We start from the raw sequence: 25,614 nt of genomic DNA on the forward strand, positions 1-25,614 counted from the left end.
TCTGGAAAGCTCTTTTGGCAGATCAGTCTTTACTTCAGCAGCACAATTTTTCAAGGGAAGAAAAAACTTTTTAAAAATATTTCCTAAAAGGACATTATATGATTGTAAATATATGATAAGCTGATTAAATTAAAAGATTGTTTCTCTTTAACTGATTCTAAATGAAATTCAGATCTCTTAAGAGAATATAAACAAAATGATACAATTAAGACCCTTGCTAACATTTGCTTCTTTTTGGTGCATCAGACATCTGTGCTTAATTGTATTTGTCAGTGGACAATGCAACCTCTTCATGAGAACTCACATGTATCTTACAGCAGAGGGAAGATGAAGTTTCTTGAAGACAGCCTTAGAGGTAAGAGTGTATTTGCCTTCTATAATTTCTCAGATGACAGCATATGAATAGTAGCTTCTGTGGCCAACTGCCATTGTTGGGGGGTGGAGGAGGAGAAGCTTACATAAAAAGAAGATGTAGTTATGGTCTGACCAAAACCCTAAATTTTCCATGTTTCAGTAAATCAGAATGGTTTAGAAACTTCAAATTTGAAATAGCATTATTTAAGTACTTAGACAATTTAAAAATTAAACTTTCATGTCTTTCTAATTAGGAACAGGATCCCAACCACTGCTTGTTTTTATTTCGAATTCAGAGTAGATGTGGAGACACTCTTCCATAAGCAGCAGTAGGCTTATGTGGCACACAGGAGACCAGGGACAGCCACAGCTGAAAGCAGCCATATCCATGAAGATTTTTATCAACATGTGCTTTCATGTATTTATAACACAGCAAAAGCTTTTATGTGATCAGTTACCCAACACCAGCCCATACACTGGACTTAATTTAATACAAATGCCTTCCAGCTTAGGGAATCAAAAAGTATATATTCCAAAGAAGAAAGGTGACAAACATTCAGTATGAATGAATGTCAGAATCAGTATGTTCTTTATTCAGTAATTTTCTTACCCTTCTTCTCACTAGCACTGGTGAAAAGAAAGGAAAGAAATTGCTTCGTTTTAAGTCAGATGTGTAGGTTTTAACTTCGTAGACTTGCTACTTGTAGAAAGCTAAGGCTGTTACCTGAAAAAGTTCCTAAAGCTGCAGCATCAGGTTAAACCATCCTATAAATACAACCAATACAACTGGCCAGCTACAAATGTGATGTAGGTTTGGGGGCTTTTGTCTGAGTTATTTTTAACCCAGATCACTTCTCTGATGTGTTTCACTGCTCAGACACTGAACAGTATCAGCATAACAGGGTCACTGTATGATTCAAGAACAAGCAGCAAGAGATGAGGACAGTCAGATGAAATGCACACATCTGCTGTAAAAAATGTTGCCAAACTTGAGACTAATATAATTAACAAATCATCCCACTGGCTCCTCTGAAATTGCCTTAGATGGTGAACCAAATTCAAGCACAAGAGGCAAGTCACTGGGATATTTTTCTTCTAGTGTTATTAACCCACAAAGGACTGTGAGAGATGTGCTGTTGAGAATGAATAGCAGCAAGATGTTTTGGGGAGAACTTTTTTTATTATTTCAGGATAACTTAGATATAAACTGATACATAACTGATATTTGATTTGTAAATACAGGTACTTGGCTTCCAGTGTTGGTTCCACCTTTTCTGCAAATTCTCTAAATCTCTAATAAAACTCAAATTCTCTCTCCATTACTCCATATTGTCAGTTGCATTTATTCTGATCTCTTTCTAGTACCTGAATTGTACTGAAACCTGCAAAAATTTCTCAAAATATGGATTTCTGACTCTCCAGTAATTTGTATTCCACTGATTTCATGGATGCCTGATGGATCACTATCACATGCACTCTAGCAGAGTCTAGGAGACAACACACACATTTCCTCCTGACAGGTGATATAGAGCTCTCAATTTCATATCATAGCTGATAAACAGTTATGTATGCATCAATAATTGAATCCCACCACTTTACAATCTACCTTTTCCTGTCAGCTAGGAACACAGCCACTATCTCAACATGGTTCCAACATCACGGTGGTACAACCATGTTACAATTTTTCACCAACTAAACCACAATTTAGCATTTCAGTTTTGATTCATGCTTGTTTTGCTGCTTTGAAAATGAGGGTGAAAACTTCTTGAGTAGTAGAAATGCAGATTCACAGCTGCTGTTGATTGTTTTAACTCCTTTGATGTAAGTAATTGGAAGGAAGATGAATAGCAGCTGAGGAGCTGTTTGACTCCTTTGCAGGAAACAGCCACCGCTCCACATCAGTCTCATCCGGAGAAGCCCTCTGATGGCTCTAGAGATGAGGAATCAAAAAAAGATACACTGATGACTGGCTGTCAGATCTTCCACTGTGCTGATCTCATTCCAGAAACTACACATCTGCATGTTTCACTCTGCATTGCCTCAGTGCCCCACTCTGGTAGTTGCTCAGCATTTTGCAGAAACGTGAAACTTTCCAAGGGGGGTATTTTCCCAAGAGTTTAAAATGCCATGTTCTAAATTTACATTAGGGAAATCTCACTGTTATTTCTAATGTGTATAATATTCAATAGTTGCAATCATACTGGATTTTAGTCCAGATTCAGTAAGTAATCTTTGTAACTAAATTTTTTTTTAGACGTTCTTCTGTTCTTGTTTCTCAGATTCAAAATACTGTTATACATAGGTTATCCATATACAGGGATTATTATAGCAACAGGGAAGACCTGGTATTCAAAGGATTTCAGTAAGGCAAGGTTTGCAGATAGAAATAAAAGCCTTGATTTCAGGATGAGCACAACTCAGTATGAGCTAAATCAAGAGTCAGCAACTGATTGCTGAAAACACGCACAGAAATGCTCCTCACTAAGATCAAGGGAGCCCTTACAAATACCAGATCTCTTGCACAATGCTCAGTTTCCTTTGTTCCTTTGCTGTCTGGAGGCATGGCCGCTAACTTTGTCAGCAACTGAAGAACTGAATAGGAATGTGCAAAAGTTACTCTAAAATGTACAAGAAGCGATGGGGGATTGTTTTGACTACATGACACGTGAAAAGGAAGGCGCCATCAGCAGTCTTGTGCAACAAGTCTTGGGTAGGCCAGTGCCCTGCTTGTGCGGCACTGGTTTCAGGAACCAAATACCCACACCGGGGGACAGCAGGCAAGGCTCCCTCAGCACAGCGACTGCGTGGAAGGCTTTCAACACAGGGGTACTGGGTTTCTTCTTAAATCTAAACAGAAAACTCAAATCTTCTCCACGCTTCCTTTCTCAGAACACGGTTCTGCTCTTGAGCCGCCCGCCCGCTGCTCGGCGGGAGATTTTAGGATAAGTTTCCAGTAACTCCTTCCCCCTTTGCGGGCTGGGCCGGGCAAGGGTGTCGAGGCGAAGAGATGGGGACGCGGCCCTCTCTGCTCCGCCGGTGCCTGGATAGCCGCGTCCCACGGGGGCAGTGCCCGGGGACGCGGGGGCCGTGTCCCTTCCGCAGCGTCCCCGTGGGCGCGGACGAGGCGGAGAGAAACCCGGCCCCCGCCGCCTGGGCAGGGAGAGGGGCTGCGACCGCGCGGGAGGAGGCGGCGGCGGGGCCGTGCGACTGCCCCGTCCGCGGGGACACCCCCAGCCCGCGCTGCGGGGAGGGCGCCCCAGGGCGGGGCAGGGCGGGGCGGGGCGCGGCGCTGCCCTCTCGCCGAGCGGAGAGGGGGGAAGCCGGCGTCGGAGCGCTGCCGGCCGGCGGAGCCATGCGGAGCTGCGGGAGGGCGCGGGGCGCCGCGGGCTGGGCCGCCCCGCTGCTCCTGCTGTGGCAGTGCCTGCCGACGGCGCGGCCCTACAACCTGGACACGCAGCACGCGCTGCTCTTCCGCGGGAGCAACGGGACCTTCTTCGGGTACTCTGTTCTCCTGCACCGCCACGGCGAGGAGCGATGGTGAGTCCCCGGCCCGGCCGCCCCCGCGGGGGCCCGTCGCGCCTGGTCCTGGCCACGGCTCCTCACGCTGCCGTCTCTGCCCCGCAGGCTGGTGGCGGGCGCGCCCCGGGCCAGCTGGCCCGCCAACGAGTCGGTGCTCAGCCCCGGGGACGTATTCCGGTGCCGGATCGGGGGGAACTCCAGCGGAGGGTGCGAGCAGCTCCAGCTGGGTGAGTCGGCGGCGGGACGTGGGCGGCGGCCGGGGCCGGACGGTCCGTGCCCTCCGCCGTGCGCGCACCGCGGCTCCGCTCCGCTGCCGTGCGGGGCGTGCTGGGCCCTTCCGGCTTAAACTGCGGAGCGCTCTGCTTCTCGCCCAAGGGCCAGATCAGCGCTATCGCCCAAGGACTGCAGCGGCGGCATCAAGAGAGATAACAGGCACCAAAACTTAATTTGGAGAAGTTAGGTGTGACAGATACCGTTCCTGCAGCCGTTTCGCACCTTTCAGCCTCCGAGTCAAAAGCCCCGTGAGAGTTTCGGTCTAAGCCTGCTCTGCGGAGAAGAGCTGGTGTAGCTTTCAGGGCAGCGGGTGATTGTAATAAGCGCAGGGATGGGAGGGTGGAAGTATGTGCCTAAATCCTGTTTTCTCCTGCAAAGCATTCTCTTTGTAGAAGTCACCCTGAAGTAACTGAACCACAGTTGTCTTGCTGATAGGTTCTCCCTGCTTGCAGATTTATTGGAGTTTCAGCTGAACAGTTATTCATTTAACTTCACTTCTCTCTATCTCCACAGTCTCTATACTTAGGAGATGTAACTGGCTGCACTTACTCAACTTTCAAGCGTTTGATACTTGTTAAAAAGGGGAAGGCTTTGCACTGGGTTGCCATGAACACGTGTGAATTACTTTGGTTTCTCTTCCTGTCCCACTTGCATACAGTGCTGTTCACGCTATTTGTGTGCTATGAGAGAATCCTCCTCCCCTTGTACTCTGTCACCCTCCGACCAAGAGTATCCCATCCGTTATGAGCACATCGCCCAGTAAGAAGCAGCGCGGGAAAAAGGCTATCAAAATATTTGAAAGCAGTAGCACACCATGAACTGGTGGCTGTCAGGGTGGAGCTCAGCATTCTGTAACCAAAAAAATACTAAACCAATTATTTTTCTACATGTCTGTGCATAATACTTAGAACTGACAGGTTCTAGCCTTTTTTTTTTTTTTTTTTTTTTGGCTACAAATCAATATAAGAGTTTCATTTTGTAACTGGTCTACAAAACCTAGGGTACTTCAGTGGTGTTTTTTATGTAGTCCTATAAGAAATAGACAAGCAGTTGTTGCTAGAAAGAATGGAAATTAAATTTATACCAGGCCAAGTAGTTTTTCGGAGTTTTGTTGATTAATTTCATTCCGGTACTATAGCTGTTTAAAAGTTAAACATAACAAAGAGATTTTTTTTTTCTGACTGCCTGTTTATTATGAGGAGGCTTGCAAAAAGTCTAAGAGGTCAACTAAAATGGTGAAGTAACATATGCTAAAAGTCAATAAAAATAGTCCTTTACTGTGTGGGGGAAATAAAAGAAGGGTTGAAAGTTTCAGGTTCTTTGAAACCTACAAACATCTGCAGTGGCTCTCAGTTTGCTCATTTAGCCAATGGAGAAACAAAATCTCTAAAGAAATAATATGATGGGATTTTCTTCAATAGTGTAAGGGGTTCCAATTGAAAGGAGGCAACAGGTATATGAAAAAGTTTATGTGGTTCCAAAGGCTTAGCTTAACATGGCCTCTATTCCCAGAATTAAAGGCTGCAGGTTGCACAACATACTTTTTAAAACAACAGTGATACCACATGATATTTTTGCAAACTAGGTTTCCATTACTGCTAGATGACATCTTTGCATCACTAAGGTTTGCCTGTAGTATTTCTGAAGTTAAATAGAAGCTGAAAAGAAGTGCTGTATTGTAAAACAGGTCATTGAGGTCAATGAAGAAGCCAAAGGCAGCTGTAGTCCATGGGATGTGAATGAAGTGGTATAGTATCTGAGGTCAGAGAAATATGCAGGGGAACTTGGAATTACAAAGCTGAACTTGATTAACTCTCATCTAACTCATTCGAGTTTGGGTTCTGATCTCATAGAATAGGGAATTTCCTTAGAAAAATGTGTGGCAATATATTGCACTGCTGAACAGGCACAATGAGAAATAAGTGTTGCTATCTTGCTCTTAAATAGTTGAACTCGCATTTTGTTCTGGTAAAAACATCTTTGAGGTGGTAACTTTCTAATTATAAGTCATGAAAAAGTATAGGTGATAACAGGCAATAGATGTGGCTTTCCAAATGTGGGGGCACTGTAATAAATGGGTGTGAATTACTTAGAGATACAAATATGTTAAAATACTTTGTCGCTCCTTTTCGCTAAAGTAGCCTTGAAACTGGCATAACTAATTAATGAAGGATTCATGAACAATTAGGAAGCCTCTGATCACACAAAACTGCTGTTGTCTTTTTATGTGTCACAAGTTCCTATCTGCTTCTTCAGTAGTAAAAGAGCTGCTGGGAGCAGTCTTATGCTGCAATCATCACAGCATCTGGGATAACTCATCCAGACATACTTTAAAGAATGTTATTGTTCTTCAAGATGTTGCAGGCCCTGGGCTGGTTTAAGAGCTGAAAAAAGTAATGAGATATGCTAGCAAGTCTCTGTTTTCCTAGCCCCTCATTGGCACTTTTAAATCTCTCTCTGATAGATGAACAGAAGACTTTTCAGTCTCTTTTTGAGTACTAGTACTTCTGTTTAAGATGTCAAGTGTTCTAGACTGCAGATTAATTTGTATTTGGAGTATTTTTAAATAATGGCTTATGTTAGATGCAGAGGCTTGTAATCAAACTTCAGGCACAAGTACAAAATACAGTGCTTCAGGTCGAAGCACTAAGTGTCCATCTTCTCGTCTTGAGTGTCAAATCCTTGCTCGCATCAGTTAGGGGTACTCACAGATTAATGCAGAGGAATTTACACAAAGTTCCTTATGTTTTGACCTATTGAATTTTGGACATATAAAATGTTACAGAAATTCTTCAATAGCACTGCTGTCTGATTTGAAACGGTGATTGACTGGTTAAAGTATATAGGAAATAATTTGTGCAATTTGCCATCCAGTCTAAAGAAAATATTAGTTTTAGTCACAAATGAATGCAGTAAATTCCGTGTGTACTGTTTTACATAAGGCCAGAAAACTGCCTGCTGTTTCAGTCTTGCTCCCTTCCTTTAAGTCTCTGCTACAATTAACCTGTGAACAAATTGCCCTCTAGCTCCCCCAGCTGAATCGTTACAATGGAAAAGTGAACAGTTAATGGTTTTCCCCAAAGACAGAGCTGTGTCTGTTCAACTTTGATTTCAGTAACTTTGAGTTTTGGTAGTGTGGCTTTTTAATGTTGCTTGCACTGCTCATACATTGCAAGTGACCTCTTTCAAATAGCCATACTATTTATTCCAAGGAACATGGGATCTTCTGGACCTAGGTCTGTTACACAAGGATGGAAACAGGTATCATTTAAAATGTTTGAGGTTGAAGTCATTTGAAATATGTCTGATATTTGAAGTCATTTTCATGTCTGTGAAAACAGAAAATACTTCCTGGGTGAGTAAAAATAGACTTTGAGGCCCTGACACCTAGGAGCAGGAGATGTCAGAAAGCTTATTGCCTTTGCAGCAGACTTCATCATTTTCATCAGTTAGCAATAGGACCAGAGGAGTTATGGGAGGATAAAATGGGTGATGAGAGGCTGTTGGGCATGGAAAACACTGGAGCAAGTTATATACAACTGGTTTCTCAGATGACATTTCAAACATCTGTATTGTGATCCTTGAGGCCAAACCCAGAAGTGGCTTTATAAGTTATGACTATATTTTCTGTGGTTGCATTGTTTCTGTGGATCTGTTCAGAGGGGATTATAGCAGAAGTGTATCTTCCAGCTGTGTAATGTACACAGGCATGGGCAATTACTTATTTCTCAGTGACTTTGTGATAAGCACGTGCTCCTTTTCCCTGAGGCAACCAAGCTGCCGTGTCCTCTTGAGCTTATGCAGTGCTGCTCTGTTGCTTGTGTATAATACTGCATTTTCTCATTTGATAAAGCTTTTATAATGTCATACCCTGATCAGGGACTCATCAGTGTGTCTGGATGTCAAGTTCTTGCTTCTCTCTCCCACAAAAGTGTGTACTTTCAAGGTGGTTGAATACTTGCCAGTCAGAAAAAGAGAGGAAACATAAGGCAGCATGTCAGCAGAGGGCCAGAATAATCCTGAATCAATATATACTGGAGCAAAGGAAAAGGGGAATGCAGTCCAATGAGTGTTGAGGAATGGTGGTGCTTTTTCTTGTTACAAACCTCTGAAAGAGGCACAGGAAGGAAACACTGAGACAGGCTGAACTTACTCATCTCTCACATCATCATTGTCTGGTTTTATTTGATTTACTGATAAAAACTCTCAGTCTCTTGGGGTCTAAATTTTTTGCCCTGGTCTTCTCTACTTCTTCCATTTCCTGCAAATCCACATACAAGCAAGTCCCAGGTAAGTCATTGTTAGAAGAGGATGGAATGCATTGCTAGAAGGGATTTACCAGAAGTGCCTTGTGCAATTTAAAGGAGGACTAATTCTTACTTATTGGAGTGAATTGGAGTTTTCTTTTCTGGGGAGATTTCAATCAGATTAATATGCTCTATAATTCATGTAAACCATGGAAATGTCTCCCTTAGGAAGTGAGAAGTTTTCCATTACATTACTCAAAAATTCAGTTCTGAAACTAAATTCCACACTTGTTTCTGAAAAGCAGTATATATTCAGTACACGGACGTTCACTTCTCTTATATTGGCTGATAGGATAATCTATGTATTCATTTAAACTCTCTAATGCACTGGACAGTAATAAATGCCAGTTCTGCTCTCAGCACAGGTGTTTTGTTTGGTGGGTTAATTTTTGCAGGCTTTTTGGTGGGGCGAGGGGTGAGAAGGTGTGGGGTGTGATTTATGGGGCTTTTTTCCATGCAAAAAATACCCCATCAGCATTAGTTTGTACTGTCATCCTCTTCTGGGTAACTAAACTAACCCTTAAACCTCAAACATTTTGTGCTCACCTGTAGCTGTATTCAATCTGAGAAAGTTTTTAAAATTATGCAAAAGAGTTTGTTCAAATGACCTAGTGTGTTTCCTTATTTTATAAGAAGTTTTTTTCATAAACTATCATGCTGATGCATAGAAAATAGTGATTCAGCAATTTGATTAATGCTTATTCATACAAACATCTTAAAAATTAAAAACTTCCTTTATATAACTTAGAATAAATGTGTAGCTTCTCCTTACTGTGGGGATCTCTACTACTTTCCAGAAGAAAGAAAATGTTTTCTATCTTGGCAATACTGTAGCCTTTTGGGCTGTGGGACAGTTAGAAGACATTTCAGTGTGTTTTCTCAAGGTTTTAAGAAAAAACTCTATTAAGAACTACCACTAAGATCTGTTAGTGAATAATTGCAACAATGAAAGAAGCATGCAGGACACGCATAGGTAATGATCTGCCATCTCCAGTAGTGGTGGCAGTTACACAACATTCATTTGATTGCTATTTGCAGTAGAGATTGTTTTAAGGTCTGCTACCAATAGACACATAGTTGGAGAGATGTTTACTTTGGGCTAGACTTTTGGTGGCACTCACAGGTATTAGTTGTGTTTCTTACATTTAGGCTGAAGAGCACTTACAGGGACAGCCCTTCCCCAGAATTAAGTATAATGTCACTTCCTATCTGAGTAATGATGGAGAAGTCCATCCTCACTGCTGGCCTGTCGTGTTCAGAACCGGTATATTCCCTTTAGCTACCCACAATCTTCTTTGCACAAGAAGAAAGTAAAAAAGCCTACATGACCTGTGTGAGACAGAGGTCAGATCCACCACACCCAAATTGCTGAATTGTCCCCGCAGAGTTCTTGGGTGCTCCTCTTACCCACCATGATGTTCTTCACCTTGTCCCTCTGTTCAGAGCACTGGTCTTTGTCTCCTAGGCCATCCCAGTGGCGAGCGCTGTGGGAAGACGTGTTTGGAGGAGCGGGATAATCAGTGGCTGGGTGTCAGCTTATCGAGGCAACCAAAGGAGGGCGGATCTATCATTGTATGTATTAACCACTGGGCCTGTGTGTCAGACTGCAGCCAGCTTTCTTAGACTTCCGTGTCAAATGCTGTGTTTGTTTTATATCCACAGGCTTGTGGACATAGATGGAAAAATGTGTTTTACGTCAAAAATGAGCACAAACTGCCACATGGTATTTGTTTTGCCATCCCTCCTGATTTTCGAACTGAGCTGAGCAGAAGAATATGCCCATGCTATATAGGTAAGCAAAAGGCTTGAGTCCTTTTGTAGGGAAGGGTGAGCTACACAATTGAATGGTGCAGAGTTTATGAAAAGCTTGTGATGTGTTCTGAGTAGGTGTTCTGCAGCCAAAGGTTTGGAGGGTGAGTGCTGATGATATGAGCCCAGTTTGTGATGCAAAGATGTTTATCACTTCAAAGAAAACCTGCTTTCAAAAGGCAAGAAATATAATTGTAACAGGGCATCAGAGTAGTTTTTTCCCTAACTGCATTGCTGAAGGATATGTGCTCCTCAAAACCAGGCCAGTAGAGGACATCTTTCCTTCCTTTATTCTTGTCATTGCTCTAGAGAGTCTCACAGCAGAGCAGCAGAAATACCTGCAAGTGATTGTTGCCATCTGCTCCTTAGCCTTTGATACAAAGGTTGACAGTGCATGGCCTTGTCCTTGCCTTCTGCCAAGGCTGCTGCTGTAGCATGAGACCTTCAGGGGTTCTTCCTCAGAGAACTTAAGGAGCACAGTAAGAGTCAAGACTTGAATCTATCAAATTATTCCATTCATGCTTTCCCATTCTTATCTACCACCCACCCAGGAAAATGATCTCATGTCCCTGTGCCTTGCCAATGCAAGGATCAGCTGACAATCTTATCTTTCTGGGCAGACAGAATAATGCTATCAAATGTCCCACTACTGGCTTTGGAGACTGTTACAAGGGGTGGTGAAATCATGTTTTTTATCTTTGGAGACTTTAAGTGTACAAATCTATGTATGGAATGAAGGGAACCCTGATGGCAGGCAGTCAGCAAAGAATTGCAGGAAAACACAGCTGGGACTGTGTTGGATTGCTAGGATGAAAGCAGTATATCTAAGACTGCCACAACACAAACCCTTCATGGCACCAGTGGAGCACAGGGCAAGTTCAGTCAAGATACATAAGCCTGTCAGAGTATGCCCAAAGGATGGAGTGGAAGAGTATCCACATGTGGTGTTCAAGCTATTTGGCTGTTTTGTTTGTAGAACCATTTTGAAAGTATAGCTTTTAAAGTCAGAATATTTCAAAGGCAGGCGTGATCAAGTGATACATAGTGTTTTGAGTTTGTTACAACACTGTATTGCACCTAAAGACTACATAGTGGAAACCAGTGTTTTTAGTTTTCTTACAGAACTGAAAACCAACTTTCTGGGGGATGTGCTGTTTTGTTTTTTTTCCTAAGTTGTCTCAGCTTCTGTTGAAAGCCTGGTGACAAAATGCTGGAACTATGTGCTTCTCATTCTTTTTAATATTTATTGCCCATTCCCAGATCATGCACGAAAGTTTGGAGAAAGCCATGGGTCATGCCAAGCTGGAATGTCTAGTTTTTACATTAAGGTGTGTATTAAAAATACCAAGTGTCTCTGTTTATATACTTACTTTTATGTATAATATCTAAAAGTGGATATGCAAATGCAAACATCAATGCTGTATTTTATTGTAGGTGGGAAAAATAACTCTTTAATTTATTTTTAATTGAATCTTGCTAGGACTTGCATGATAATTCCCAAGTAAGACTTTAATTTTTATTCCCAAGAATACTTTTACACCTTACTAAATCCAAATTTATTTTTCATCTGGAAAAAGGCCATGGCTGTAGCAGAGGGTGAAATTTTATTATTCTCTTCAATCTATTTGATGTAACATTTATATTGCTTACCGTCTTGCTTTACAGAGTAATATTCTATATTATTTAATCTCCATTCCACCCTTAAATTGTAATTTCCAAAAAACTCTTTTGAGAAGAGAATATCTTGATTCCTGCTGTAGTTTTTTGTGACAGTTTAAAGCTTTTAATAATGGTATTTTTATGAAGTCTGGAGAATATTTTCTGTCATTTAGTATTAAACCCCAGTGCTGAGCCAGATGCATTTCCAGTAGCATTTCATAGAATTCACAGGAGATCTAAAGACCATTTTACTTACTTTGCTTATTTTCGTGAATATTTCAATGTGAATAACATGGCTGTGTTTTTTTACTTTCTTTTAGGATTTAATTGTAATGGGAGCCCCTGGATCATTCTATTGGACTGGTTCTGTTTTTGTATACAATACAACTGCAAATACAATCCACTATTACACAGATTCAAAAAACGAAGTGAAATATGGCAGTTATCTAGGTATTTAAAACATTTAACACTTTACTAAAATATAAGCTAAATAGCTGGTCTTGGGGGGAGTGCACAGTGTTTTTCATTGTTTTCACTATTAACCTCAGAAGCAACAGTTCTAAAGATGTGTTCTGATTTTGTTAAATATTATATAGTGATAAGGCTTCCCCTCTGTTCTTTTTATGAGGAAACTTCTCGAACAGTGAATTTCTATTCTTATCATCTCACCACTGACTTTTAACCATTTCTTGATTTAGAAGGGTATGGATCCTTCTGATTAGTAATGGTTTTCATTTCAGTCAAGTTTGAAATGCTGCCAAGAATTTCTTTTTTCATGGAAGGACAGTGGTTTCACATATAACAGGAATATAAAAAGATTTTTACATGAAAGCTGCAAGCAAGCAATTCTTAATTGTATTGTCAATAAGGGGACGTATGCTATGACCTTTAGAAACAAACTTTCCTCCGATGGTTATCTTTTTTCTTCTTTATTCCAAACATATCTTAGTCTGGGTATCTGACTGAGAAGGCAAACATCATGTCTGTAACCAAAGCCGTGAAGTTCTACTCATGTACCCATAGCCAAGTAACTAGCTGAATTTAGTGCTACAGTTTGGAAAGGTTTATGCTAAAAAAACAACAGCAACTTCAATGTTCTCACTACACTGAGAACAGCTCATCTGTCCTTCCTGGACTCCTAAGCAAGAATATTTTTGCTTGTGACCATTGGTTTTGGCATTTTCCCTTTCAAAGCTCCGGTTCACGTGGATAAACATTTCCTGTTTCTGATTCCACTCCTCTGACAATAGGAAGCTGTCACATTATGAAATAGCTATTGTGAAACACAGTGAACTAAAACTTCAGAATTCAGTTCTGCAAAGGCCACAGCGACTCTGTGGGAAAGACAAGCAGAAGAGAGACTGTCTGGTAAAAGGGGATCAGACACCCAGATCCCTAGGGTCAGCCAGTAGAACTTCTAACCTTTCACAGGACAAAATAAGAGCTTCAAAGAAAGCAAAGCTCTAGCTTTCCTATAGTAATCAGCAGAAAAAAATACTGTACCTGTCTAGACAAAAAAAGTTAATTCCAGATTTCTGATTCTACGAGTATAAGAATGAGAATTTCTGTAATAAATGAGTCAAATTATTGACAGCCAGAAATCAGGTCCAGGCAAATGGATAAAAACCATCCAGAACCTGAAATCAGCTGGAGTTTGTTTCACTCTAGTGATCTGGTGCATGTTGGCTCAGCAGAGCCATGTGTCTTCTGAACTTGCCCTTCTACAGGAAAGTGAAGAAGGGCACCATTAACTCATCTGTATGTCTTTACAGTAGCAGCTGTGATAAACCAGGAATTTTGCAATTTCATGCTACTTTAACCTCTGCTCCTTTCCCTCATAATGTGGTTGAAACCCCATAGTATGGTTGAACGGATTTAAAGGTATCTTCCTTCCCTCCCTCAGCATCTGTCCCATCTTTGTAATTATTGAAGACAAAAATCTGTTCCTTGTTAATTCTACTACCAAATTATTTTTTTGAGACATCTGAGCTTGTTGCTCCCTTAAGTAATGAATAAAATTATCCCTACCAAGTGGTGGAAGTGTATTGTGACCAGAGTGTAATTCAAGCATGTGAATACTTACTCTGTTCCTCTACTATCTACTTACTCTGCTCTTGCACTGGTAGGGAGCAAGACATTGGTATCTTTATTTATGTCTTTCATTAAACTGTTAAAGAATAATAATGAAGAAACTAGAGACTATAGGAAGTGCAGTAGTATTGTAGCATTTTCCATAAGTTGGAAGAAACAAAGGTGTTCATATACCAGACAACTGAAAGAAAGAAAGAAATTGGATCTTTGTAATACATAATAGTAGGTAATATTTTCTTGACTACTTCAGAGTCTCTTGGAGAGTAGTAGCTGGCTTCTATAAAAGGAATTTTAAAAGTTATTCAGTCTTTCAAATCAGCTGGCCCTGATGAAAAAGTAACCGTAGTCACTTTAACTGCCTTAAACAAATCATAAAGTAGAAGACAGTTTCTTTTAGAAATCTGAGAAGGGCAAGTAACATTTCAGAAAACTGAAAAACTGTAGTGATGATAAAAAGGAGAAAACAATGAAGTTGGAAATAAAATTTCATTTCTCTATGCCTTTAAATTCAAAGTGTCAGTTTTGTGATTTCCCCTTCCCCTGCCAAATATTTTAATACCATTAGAGAAAAATGAGGTTTTTATGTGATTACTGTAATTTTTGTGTATGCTTGACTTTTTTTAGAAGTCCTTAAGAATTAGCAGTGTTTTTACTTTAGTAAAAAAAAATAACTAGAAAGTAAGTGTCAGAGGAGGTAAATTGAGGTGCATCCTTAATTTTTTGTTGAGTAAATAAAAACTAGGTGTTGACCTTCAAATGATAAATTACTCTGTTATCTCTTTTAGCTTGAAATATGAAAAGAAAAAGGTGACTTAGTGAGAACTTGAATTCTAGGCAGTTACCTTCACAGATGAAAGATTCAAAGTTTGTTCTCATCTGTCCAAGATGATTTTTCTTTTTTCTCTGTGTGCTGTGAACATCGGCAGTCATTCAGCAAATGCAAGAGTAATGGAATAAGTTCTCTGTCTTCCCTGTTTCAACTGAGCTGTAATGTATTCTGGAAAGAGTAAGGATGACTTGTGTAGCTACAAGTTAAGGTGCTAGCCTTTGTTTTGCAGTTCTGTGTCTGGATGTCTGCACCAAAATGTGGTCCTGTTTGTGATCTCTCTCCACGTACAGAAATGCTTTGTGATGTAGATTTATTTACAAAAGCTGATGTAATGTTTTCTTATTGCATAATGAGGCTTTGCAATTTGTTCCCGACATTTTCATGTGTGTGTCCATGGTGCTCTGCGTGTGTATGTGCACATAGAAGTAGCACTACATTTAATTTTTCTTTAATCCAGTTATAATAGTCAAAGAGTAACAGTTGAATCAATTATTTCCACATTCCAGCACTTGGATAATTTTCATTTGTATTAATAGTAGGGACTTACTGAACAATTGCAGAATATGCATTAATGGAAGGTGTTTGCAATTTATTTTGTCTTTTGAAATATGGCATATAATTGAGTTCTTGAGAAGAAATGAGTGTTTCTGACACTTTTTCCTGCTTGATGGAACTTACTGTCTGGAGTAAGTTTCTATTGTTTTCACTGCTAACTTGCATGAGGTCTGAATGTCAGACTCATGATAATTTATGGTGTTGACTGTTTTTATAAGGTGTGCTCCCATTCTTTCTTTGTTACATAGCATTTCCAGTATTGAGTAGTGCGTTTCTGATTTGCAGGATATTCTGTTGGAGCTGGACATTTTCTATCACCATCCAGTACAGAAGTAATTGGAGGGGCTCCCCAGCAGGAGCAGACTGGTAAAGTAAGGAATTGTCTATAATATTGGCTTAAAGACTATAACCTCACAAAAACACATGATCTTCCAATTTAGATTAATATATTAAAGACAAGTATCAGATATGACTTCTCGGGGGGGAAAAGCTGAATAAGGAATTAGGGTAGGCACTCGGGATAACATTGATGTGAGGTATGATGTCCAAGGAAGATGCAGGTAGGTGCAGGAGATAGCTGTACTTTGTGATGTTGTGCGTTGTTTTGCTGATTCTTTAGCACATGCTGTAGAGAAAGCACTGGGAAGTGTTTCAGATTACAGTTTGCTGAATTCCATTTGTATTTTCCTTTTAGGCATATATTTTTAGCAATGGGGAGCAACTAAATATTCTATTTGAACTAAGAGGTAAAAAGGTAAATCTATCATATTACTTTTCTGCACCTTATAACTCCTAGCGCTTCTTCATCAAACTTCAAAAATAATGATGATTTCTTGTCTGCACACAGCTTGGTTCTTACTTTGGAGCTGCAGTTTGTGCTGTGGACCTGAATTCAGATGGCTTCTCGGACTTACTAGTTGGTGCTCCAATGCAAAGTACCATCAGAGAAGAGGGAAGAGTTTATGTCTATATTAATTCAGGTTCTGTAAGTATTTTCTCTTAAAAACACACGGTAACACAGCCGTTCTGGTTTAATGGGCTAGGAGGAATAGTTTTCCTCTCTTCTTACCCCATATTTCCAGATATGGAAAAAGCAGCAGTAGAGCTGTGATGACTGCCCCAGCAGGAGTGCACAGCACACCCCCAAAGGCTGCAGTGTTGGCTGTAGCACAGTTACTCCCACCAGGGTTGGAACTGCAGAGAGACAGGGTTCCTCTCCGAGGAGCTGTAGGTGGTGACAGCTTGCCACTGCAGCCACTTTCCAAACTCTTCTCCACTCCTGCTTCCTATTGAACTGCCATCTGAAGAGCAACTTACCAAACCCTTCAGAAGCAAACAAGGAATGAAAAATTTGCATGCAGTTACTGGTACCAGTTAGGAAAGAGACTGGTACTCCTCAGTTTTGCAAACGACATGACTGGGCAGATCATGCATTAGAATAGGCTTCTTTTTATTCTTTCTAAGGTTCAGAAGTGAAAGTGTCATCACTTTACTATTCTTACACTAAATACCTGCTTCTACAAGGAGTTTGGTAGGGTTATATATTGGTATCTAAGGCACTTTGAACATTTTGAGTAGTATTCCATTAATGTGCCATTGACTGTTTTCCTTCAGGAAGCAAAGATGGTAGAGCTGAACATAGAGCTCAGCGGGAGTGACTCATATGCAGCAAGGTTTGGAGAGTCCATAGCCAATCTAGGAGACATAGATAATGATGGCTTTGAAGGTAAGAATACAAAGAAAACCTGTTGGGTTTAATTCTCTCTGATCAGTGGAATGTCATGACAAACAGAATGATTATGGAAGTCTGAGAAATCTTTTGGTTTTGGACTTGACTTTTCTTCTCTGACTTGAAATACAGCTGCTTCACAGTCATTGACAGTTATTGCCATTTAACACCAAGGGACTAGCTTCTGTCTAATGAAGAGCATGAACATAGTGATAGTATAATCTGTAACTTTTGGTGCTGGACCTCAAATGGAATCATTAATCCTGTGTTAAATATCTAAGATGAAGGTTGGGGAACAATTTGACAATTATGTAACAATCATAAAAAAATTGAGTCAAAATTTGCTTCTTTGTCACTAGTAAATACTAAATACATGGGGATTTTGAAAACAATCTTCATGTTGAGAGACTGCTGTGGTAATGTTGAAATAAAAAGTGGATGTAATATGGAGGGTGGCAATAGGAAAAAATGTAAGAAAAAGGCTGGAAGCAAAATATAAAGAGAAATTGGGTAATACAAAGCATTTTCTGTATTAATTAAAAAACAGAGCAGAGCCAACTTCTTCAATGATGTAGACCATCAGTATCAGCCCTGTAAAGATAATGGTGTGTGTGTTGGTGTAGAATCTGACCTCAAGAATGTGTGTGTAATTTTAACAGGCACAACTTGACTGCCCCATTTCATCTCACTGGTAGAGAGATGAGCTTTATTGTGGCTTAGTCACCACAATATGGATTCAGTCAACGTGAATTCAATCAGAGAATTGCTCTGTAAAACCAAACAGTCAAAGGCTTTGTGTTTCTTGTGATTTTGGTTCAGTGCAGCATAAAGTATTTCTGATTTGCAGATAATTCAGTTTTTGCTTATTTGTAAATGGAAGTTCCCAGTTATTAATAGGGACTTTCAAGATGGTGTAAATAATCTCCCCATCCCTCCCTTCACTGTTTGGTTAACAACCTCTGGCTATTTGAACCATGGGAGTTTTTTGTAAGGGCTGTTGAGGGTGCACTGGTGAGTAGGTACATTAATTCAGTTTGTTATGAGTTGCCACACCCCTCTGGGATTAGGTCATCTAGACATGAAACATATCCCTTTGTACCAACCAGCTACTTTCATTTCCTTGTTAAATGCCTTTCCAAGCATATTATTAACTGTTATGGACATTTCACAGAAAAATAAATGGTTCATTTTGGGCACTGTAACAAGAGTACTTGTGTTTCAGTGACTTAATCCATGTGGAAAGAGCAGGAAAATCATCACTGTTTGAGAAATACAAGGCTTGTTTTTTCCTCATTTTTTAAAGACAATTTTGCCTTCTTTCATGATAACCTTTTAACCTCTTAAGAGTTGAAATTAGCATTGCTAGAAATAAACTTTGTCTTTATCAAAATGGCAATATTTGATTGTTGCTTTTCACACAGTAATTAAGGTAGAATCACTGAGCTGGTCTGTACTGTTTCTGTTTGCTTTATATCTGTGTTCAACATTGCCTTTGAATTCAGGCAAGTAAATCTGGTCTGGCATTGCAAGCGCCAAGATTTGCATTTCTTCAACTGTTCAGTGGTCATATTTCCTAGTCAATGATCATGGCCAAATTGTTTTTCCACAGATGTGGCAATTGGGGCTCCACAAGAAGAAGATCAAAAAGGGGCTATTTATATATACAATGGCAGGAAAGATGGAATAACACCATCATTTTCACAGGTATGTTTTTTCAATGCAAAATATCCAATCCAGAAAAACCTCAAGTTTAAATCTGAGAGGGTTTTCCCTTTATTTAACGGTCTGACCATCTGAATTACATGAAAAGACTTCAGAAAATTTTTATGTGGTCTGTGATTTCCAGTCATAATATAACCTATAAGAGGGAAAAAAATTGTTTTGGGAGCTTTAAAATGGTTTATGGGATTTTAGTTCAGCAGCATGATTGTTCTGCTAGCATTTTTCAATGGAAATTGTAACTCGGAGATGAGCTTTGCAAGAATAATTTTCTCTTTTACATTTTTCTCCTCAGAGAATACAAGGACAAGAAGTCAGTAATTCTTTAAGCATGTTTGGACAATCCATATCAAGTGGCATTGATGTAGATGACAATGGCTATCAAGGTAAATTAACTTTGTTTATTTTTAATTTTTAAAAGAACAAAAATTCATAGGGAACAACCCTACTGTGTTGCTTGATACTTTTAACAGAAGCAGAATCTGTTACTGAGATGACATGTCACATCTCGTATTTTGGGAATAAAAAAGAAGAGGTAACACTGAGGCCAGGCAGTCAGTTTTCACGGTCATCTAACTATTATTTAAGGACTGAGAACAATGTAATAGTGAGATCATAGTGCACAAGGGGAAGAGAAATGTGATTTATATCTTTAAAGCAGATGTCTCATCTACAAATGTCACAATGAGCTGCTTTGGGCACTGGAAGCATGTTTGTTGTCCAGGCTAGTATGCTAACCTAAATATATTGCTGGCCTTCCCAGAGTCTGCATTTTGACACGAGTCATGGGCTCCTTGACTCTCAATCTGATTGAACAATACTTTAACCTCACTTAGGGCTCATGGCTTTGAGCTAAGACCATTGTGGAATTCTTGTGGCCATGACAAAGCAGTGCTAACTTGGTGCCAAGAATATAGTAATTGCTTTATACATACCATCCAAACATTTTGACATTTTCCAGATAAGTCTTAGGTCAAGTATGTCTGTCCTGCTCTTGAGGATGTAAAAGCACAAAGTTGCCATGTTGTGTGTTCTGGCTCTGCCCACAGAAATGCTATCCAAGTTAATTTGTAATGCTGGCCTAAAAGGCAGGTTGCAAGTAGTCTGCTCACAGGTCAGCTGTTGGTTACTAATCTGGCAGTCACATCCTCATCTGACAATTCACTTTTGCTGCCTCATTGGAGAGGTATATCTATTGTCTGTATTCCCTTCTTGCATGAATAGGTTTCAGTTTGTTTGGAATAAAAGAAATACTTCTCTCTCTCTATGTATAATTTCATACATATAATAGACATAAGCAAATCAGTTATCTATATAAAAACTAGTATGTATGTGCATGTATAGCAATGTTGAATATCTGGATGAAGAAAAAGGCAAATATCTCCTACTTAGCTGAGTTGTCCTTCAGTATCAACCACTTAAATATGGAATAGAAATCAAATCATCACATTACCAATATCTGGAAGTCCAGCAAATTAGCATGCAGCATTTATGGACAGTGCACAAGTGTTTGAGGAACTATCTTTGAATCCTCATATATCCCTTCTATTAAATAAAAGACAAATGGTGTCTTAATAGTCACCAGAAGGTGAATATGCTATAAAATGCTTGTACCTAGGAAGTAATTCCTGTTGACAAATTTTGCTTATTGATACATTCTTTTTGTGCAGATGTAGCAGTTGGTGCATTTTTCTCTGATTCTGCTGTGGTGCTGAGGTAAGATTGCCATGTTTCAGTACTTCTGAAGACTATACAATTTAACTCTATTTTTTAGTGGAATTTATTAAGTCTCAGCAGTTTAATTTAACCTCATTATATTCTTGATATCTTCAACTTCAATCTAGAAGGCTCTACAAATTAAACATTTAAGTAAACATGTTGAAAAAACGAAAATATAGTTTTGTAACTTTTTGATGTAAAAAAGTATGTGCGTACAACTATTTGAAACTATCTGAAAAATGCAGATAACTTTAAAATTATAATTCTAAAATATAAAAATAGATTGTCAGGGATGGTTAGTTTTTGCAGATTCTGTAAGCTTTATCTGAACATTATTTGTGTTACTCTTTTCTATTCTTAGAACAAAACCAGTGATAATTGTTGAAGCTTCTTTAAAACATTCTAATTCAATAAATCGAACTAATTTGGACTGCATGGAAAATGAGCAGCCTGCCACCTGTATGAATTTGAAGTTATGCTTTACCTATAGGGGACGAGAGGTACCTGGTTATATTGGTAAGCTACTGGAAAAATAATCCACTATACGTATTCATTTCAAATGCACCTACTTACAGAATAATGCTTCTGGTATTTAATATACCATTAATCTGACTTCAGTATAAAATGAAAAGCTGCAAACATGGATACCTTTTTTATATCATTATTACCCTCTAACATCAAGCCATTACACTTCTGTTCAATTTGGAATAACAGCACATCCCTGCTAGAACTCCTGGAGTTACTTGGAGAGACAGAAGCATTAAAAGGGTGATATTTAGATGTCCTTAGATGTCCTCTAACAGCAATCTTCTCAGGCATGGACCAAACCAGATGGGACTGCTGGAGGATGCTGCCTTCCACTTAGCAATAGAGAAAAAACATTCCTTCACAAACTAGCTCAAGCAGCTGCTCTTACCATTGTGGGGCATTTTGTGAAAGAGAGGGAGTCCCACCAAAATTACTGAAAAATAAATCTTGTACTGTATTTTATATAATGCATATTTTGCTTTTGGCAAAAAACTGGTATTGCTAGAAGTGGTATCTATCTATTCATGGTGAATTAATTTAATATCACTTATTGTCTAAATTTGACTGTATTGCCTGAGTGCTTTTAGCCTATTTGTCATGTGCTATTTGTAAACTATAAACAGCCCTGCAAGTACATGGTATATAAAATCAAATTGCTCAACTCTTCAGTGTGAGAACAGACAATAACCTTTGGGAGTGTGTTACAGAGAACACATGCAGTGATGAACTGTGAAGTTGTATGTCTTTTGATCTTTATCAGATCTTTTGAAACTCATATTCATTTTGAAAGTTGAGCAATCAGACTGGGTCACCCTTGCTGGATTTGTACATAAGACTTCTTAATTTAAAAAAAGTACTAGTAGAAATTGCAGATAAACTAACCCTTGGCAAAATTTTAGAAATAATAGATCTGTTATGCTCTGAAACTTGCTCACAATTTGTTATCATAGCAATTCATGCTTACTTACATAGAAAAAACTGTGAAGTTAAACAATATTTGTCAGTGTTAATTGACTTAAGTGTTTGTTGTAAGTTACTGTCAGCCCTCTAACTGAAGTGGGTTTTGTATAAACGGATTTTTGGTAGAAAATATAAATACAACCTGATAAACTATTCCTGATATAAATGCATGTATCAGGGAACAGCCATGAAGCAATCAATTTTCAGGGTACTGGAAGTTTTTCTTAGTATGGATTTATGTCAGAGTTTTTAAGCAGAGCATTTTAAAATGGATGTTGCAGAATATACTTATGGAAGTGACTCAGAAATGGTAATTTCTACCATAAATTCATTAAGATTGCAACACTTAAATATTTTATAACCTTTATTTTCCCTGGGTTTTATTTTGTAGTGCTGCTTTATAATCTGAGTGTTGATGTGAACAGAAAAGAGGATACACAAGCAAGATTTTATTTTTCCTCCAATGGAACATATGATACAATCTCAGGAAAAGTAAAGATTTACAGCAACATTACTGCCTGCAAAGATCATTCAGCATTTATGAGGGTAATGTAGTTAGTTTTCAGTATGTATTGTTTTGTAAATCATTTGTTCTCCTTTGAAAAGCAGACTGCTACAAAAGAACCTATTCTGTTTAAAATTGCATCACATAATTTTAGAAGCTTGTCCTCCAAAACAAACATTTTGGAAAAACTGGAAAGTCCTAAACCACAACAAACAATAAAAATCAGTGGACACAAAGGAACCACATTTTATTAAACTCACAAAAAATAGACTTCTCTCCTGTTAGAGCTTATCTAGGAGGGAAGAGAGATAATATTTAGATGTAAGGGGCAATAAGGTCAATAAAATAATGGACTAGTTTGCCTAGTGTTTTCTTTGAAATCCTCAAGGTAGCAATTCTGTGACCTTTTGAAATAAACATCCATCAAGGTGACTGTGCAGTTGATCTTGCACAAAGGCTGGAAAATAAATTTTATTTTCTACAGCTACAAAAAAATCCTGCAGGGAAATATTCTTCAAAGTATTTTTCTTCTTCCTTGGTTTCCCTTGCTTTTTGTTTGTGACATGATTAGAAGCCAGTTCTTCATCATAAAAGCTTCAGGGCTGAAAGGAAAGCTTATGTTACCTACTGGAAAATTTCCCAGATGCATCTCAACTGATAGATGCACCTAAGTGAATGTTGCTTGCAGGAGCAATGGCAAATTGCCACTTACTTTCTAATAATTTTGTAAACTAAGGGAGATGTGATTGACAGCTGACCTTGTACAGATTGCTGTACCAGCATTAGCAGATATTTGTGTAGGAGGAAGGAATTGATTTGCCTCATCACTTCCTATAATCCATCGTTAGGGTTTTTTTTTTTCCTCCACAGAATTCAATTTTCTTTTCAATTCTTAATTAATAGTGTTATAAGCATCTCCTTCCACCCACTGAGGTTTTTGTACTTGTATGAAGTTCCTGAAGTTAAGTAAGTGTGAATGTCTGTCAAGTACAGTCCTTGCAAGAGACAATATAAATTTTATGTATTTTGAGTAAAGGCTAATTAATAGCTAATTAGTATAATGGAAGTAATATAAAGCAGATGCAGAGAAGACCTTGTGGAAAATTATTACAAATTAGATAATATGTGATTTGGCCAACACAAGCTTGCAGATAAGAATTAAAATAGTGGCCATGTGGAAGGACAATCAGTGTCAGTCTACCCCCTACACTTAGGGAGTAATTTAATCAGGTTTGTTCCTGTTGATGCTTCAAGCTGTTTAGTTTTCACAAGAAGGTAGTTTGGGCTATGATCTGAACATTCCTACACAGGCAAGGCTTCATGTACAAAATAGTCATTTATTGAGTAGTTCAATCTTTTTAATGCAGAATGGGAAACAAAGGGACAGAAAACTAAAATGCAGTCACTACTTGATTTAGTTGTACTGTGGGAGAACTCCTTTTGATTTCATATGTAAATACCCATTGGGTTTGTCTGGCCTCATTCCACTGGTTAACTTTCTTCATTTTAGCCAACGTTGTCTATTTTCCTACTTGGGCAGTGCAGCCTTTCGTAGGTGTGTGAGGCAGGTTTATTGACAGAAGTAAGCTCACTATTCAGTGAGATTTCTCCTCATGGAAGAATCATCCATTCTGAAATGGCTGGTGCTGTCATTGAGCATCTGTTATGCCTTTATGCATTTCTGATTGCCTCCTTTAGCAACAAAGATGTCTGGAATTAGTTTACATTAAGTTTTAGTGAGTTTACTGTTTTAGTGAGTTCTGGGCAACCTTGTAACGTTAAAACATAAGCATACATGTTTTGTCTTATATGATTAACTCATTAGGTTTCCAATTTTCATAGAAAGATGTAAGGGATATCTTGACTCCTGTCCATGTTGAAGCGAGTTATCAGCTGGGGCATCATATCCTACAGAAAAGAAATGTTCAAGAATTTCCACCTCTTCAGCCTGTTCTTCAACGCAGGAAAGAAAAAGATGTTATAAAAAGCAAGGTTAGTGTGTCAGTTCTCTTTTTTCCCAATGCAGTGAGTAAATATTCATGTTTTAATCTCCAGATAAAAAGCTTCACTGAGTCACAGCTTGTGAAAGAATGCATTTTCCAGACCTACACCTAGGGATTGTGTCTTGATATGAATTAATAAACCATAATGCTAAAAAAAGCCTGATTTTTTGCTAAATTTTTTTATACAGAACTTGTATACAATCTGTATTATGATATAAAAATTAAAAAGGTATGTGCAGAGAACTTGCCAGCATAAATAGTACTATATATCTTAGAACCCATATATGAAATTCACTCTTTGAAATATCCATTCAACTACACTATGAAAATACATGAGTCACTTTCCAATATAAAATTGTACTTTAAAATTATTTCTGTGTTAAATACATAAAATCATGATGGTACTAATCTTGAAGTGTTAATATTGTTGAAATATTAGTTCTGTAAAGGTACTGCAGGTTTCCAAATACAGTCTGTGAGGGGAAAGAAAGAGTATATTCTTTATCCTTTAGTAACTATGAAATTTACCTTTCTTCCAAAAAAATCTGAACTTATTAAGAGACTTTGACTTGAGTGAAAGTCAGAATGTGCTGAATTTTTAACTTTTCACAATGATAAGCTTCCCAAAAAAGTGGTCAGAGCACCAAGCCTGAGTTCCAGAAGTATTTGGACAATGATCTCAGGCACAGGCTGTGACTCTTGGGGATGTCCTGTGCAGGGCCAGGAGCTGGACTCAGTGATCCTGATGGGTCCCTTCCAACTCAACTTTCTCTGGTTTGTGTAGCTGAGGTACAGTTGGCCATCAGAACTCCTGAGATATGTAAAAGCTTATTTTAAATGGCATGCTTTGATTTCTCATTTTCATTCCAAATTTTGTTTCAGAAACCTCAGAGTTCTAGAGAAAGAAAGAAAGAGGGTGATGTTGAATACAGTGACATAAATGTGCCCTGTAACTTACTGATAACCAAGGCTCAGACACCTGCAAATCATGGTGTCTCTGCTCTCATCAAACCTTTCTAACAGTAGGATAAGTAAGGGCTGTGTAATTAAACTCT

General features: G+C 38.9%; 1 protein-coding gene across 1 annotated transcript in view; it reads left to right on the forward strand.

Annotated features, from left to right (window-relative positions):
- The first annotated feature begins 3,680 nt into the window (after positions 1-3,680).
- ITGA4 (integrin subunit alpha 4) overlaps positions 3,681-25,614 on the forward strand; it is a 33,980-nt gene continuing 12,046 nt past the window's right edge. The window contains exons 1-16 of the mRNA XM_021531305.3: positions 3,681-3,891; positions 3,979-4,100; positions 9,919-10,025; positions 10,116-10,245; positions 11,523-11,590; positions 12,242-12,371; positions 15,682-15,767; positions 16,091-16,150; positions 16,244-16,381; positions 17,011-17,122; positions 18,735-18,829; positions 19,140-19,230; positions 20,515-20,560; positions 20,925-21,079; positions 22,443-22,597; positions 24,399-24,548. Coding sequence (XP_021386980.3) covers positions 3,707-3,891; positions 3,979-4,100; positions 9,919-10,025; positions 10,116-10,245; positions 11,523-11,590; positions 12,242-12,371; positions 15,682-15,767; positions 16,091-16,150; positions 16,244-16,381; positions 17,011-17,122; positions 18,735-18,829; positions 19,140-19,230; positions 20,515-20,560; positions 20,925-21,079; positions 22,443-22,597; positions 24,399-24,548 — 1,830 coding nt within the window. The 5' untranslated portion in view covers positions 3,681-3,706. The remainder of the gene's footprint in view (positions 3,892-3,978; positions 4,101-9,918; positions 10,026-10,115; positions 10,246-11,522; positions 11,591-12,241; positions 12,372-15,681; positions 15,768-16,090; positions 16,151-16,243; positions 16,382-17,010; positions 17,123-18,734; positions 18,830-19,139; positions 19,231-20,514; positions 20,561-20,924; positions 21,080-22,442; positions 22,598-24,398; positions 24,549-25,614) is intronic.

The sequence above is a fragment of the Lonchura striata genome, chromosome 7 (assembly GCF_050655825.1).
Source record: "Lonchura striata isolate lonStrDom1 chromosome 7, ASM5065582v1, whole genome shotgun sequence".
Taxonomy (NCBI): Eukaryota; Metazoa; Chordata; class Aves; order Passeriformes; family Estrildidae; genus Lonchura; species Lonchura striata.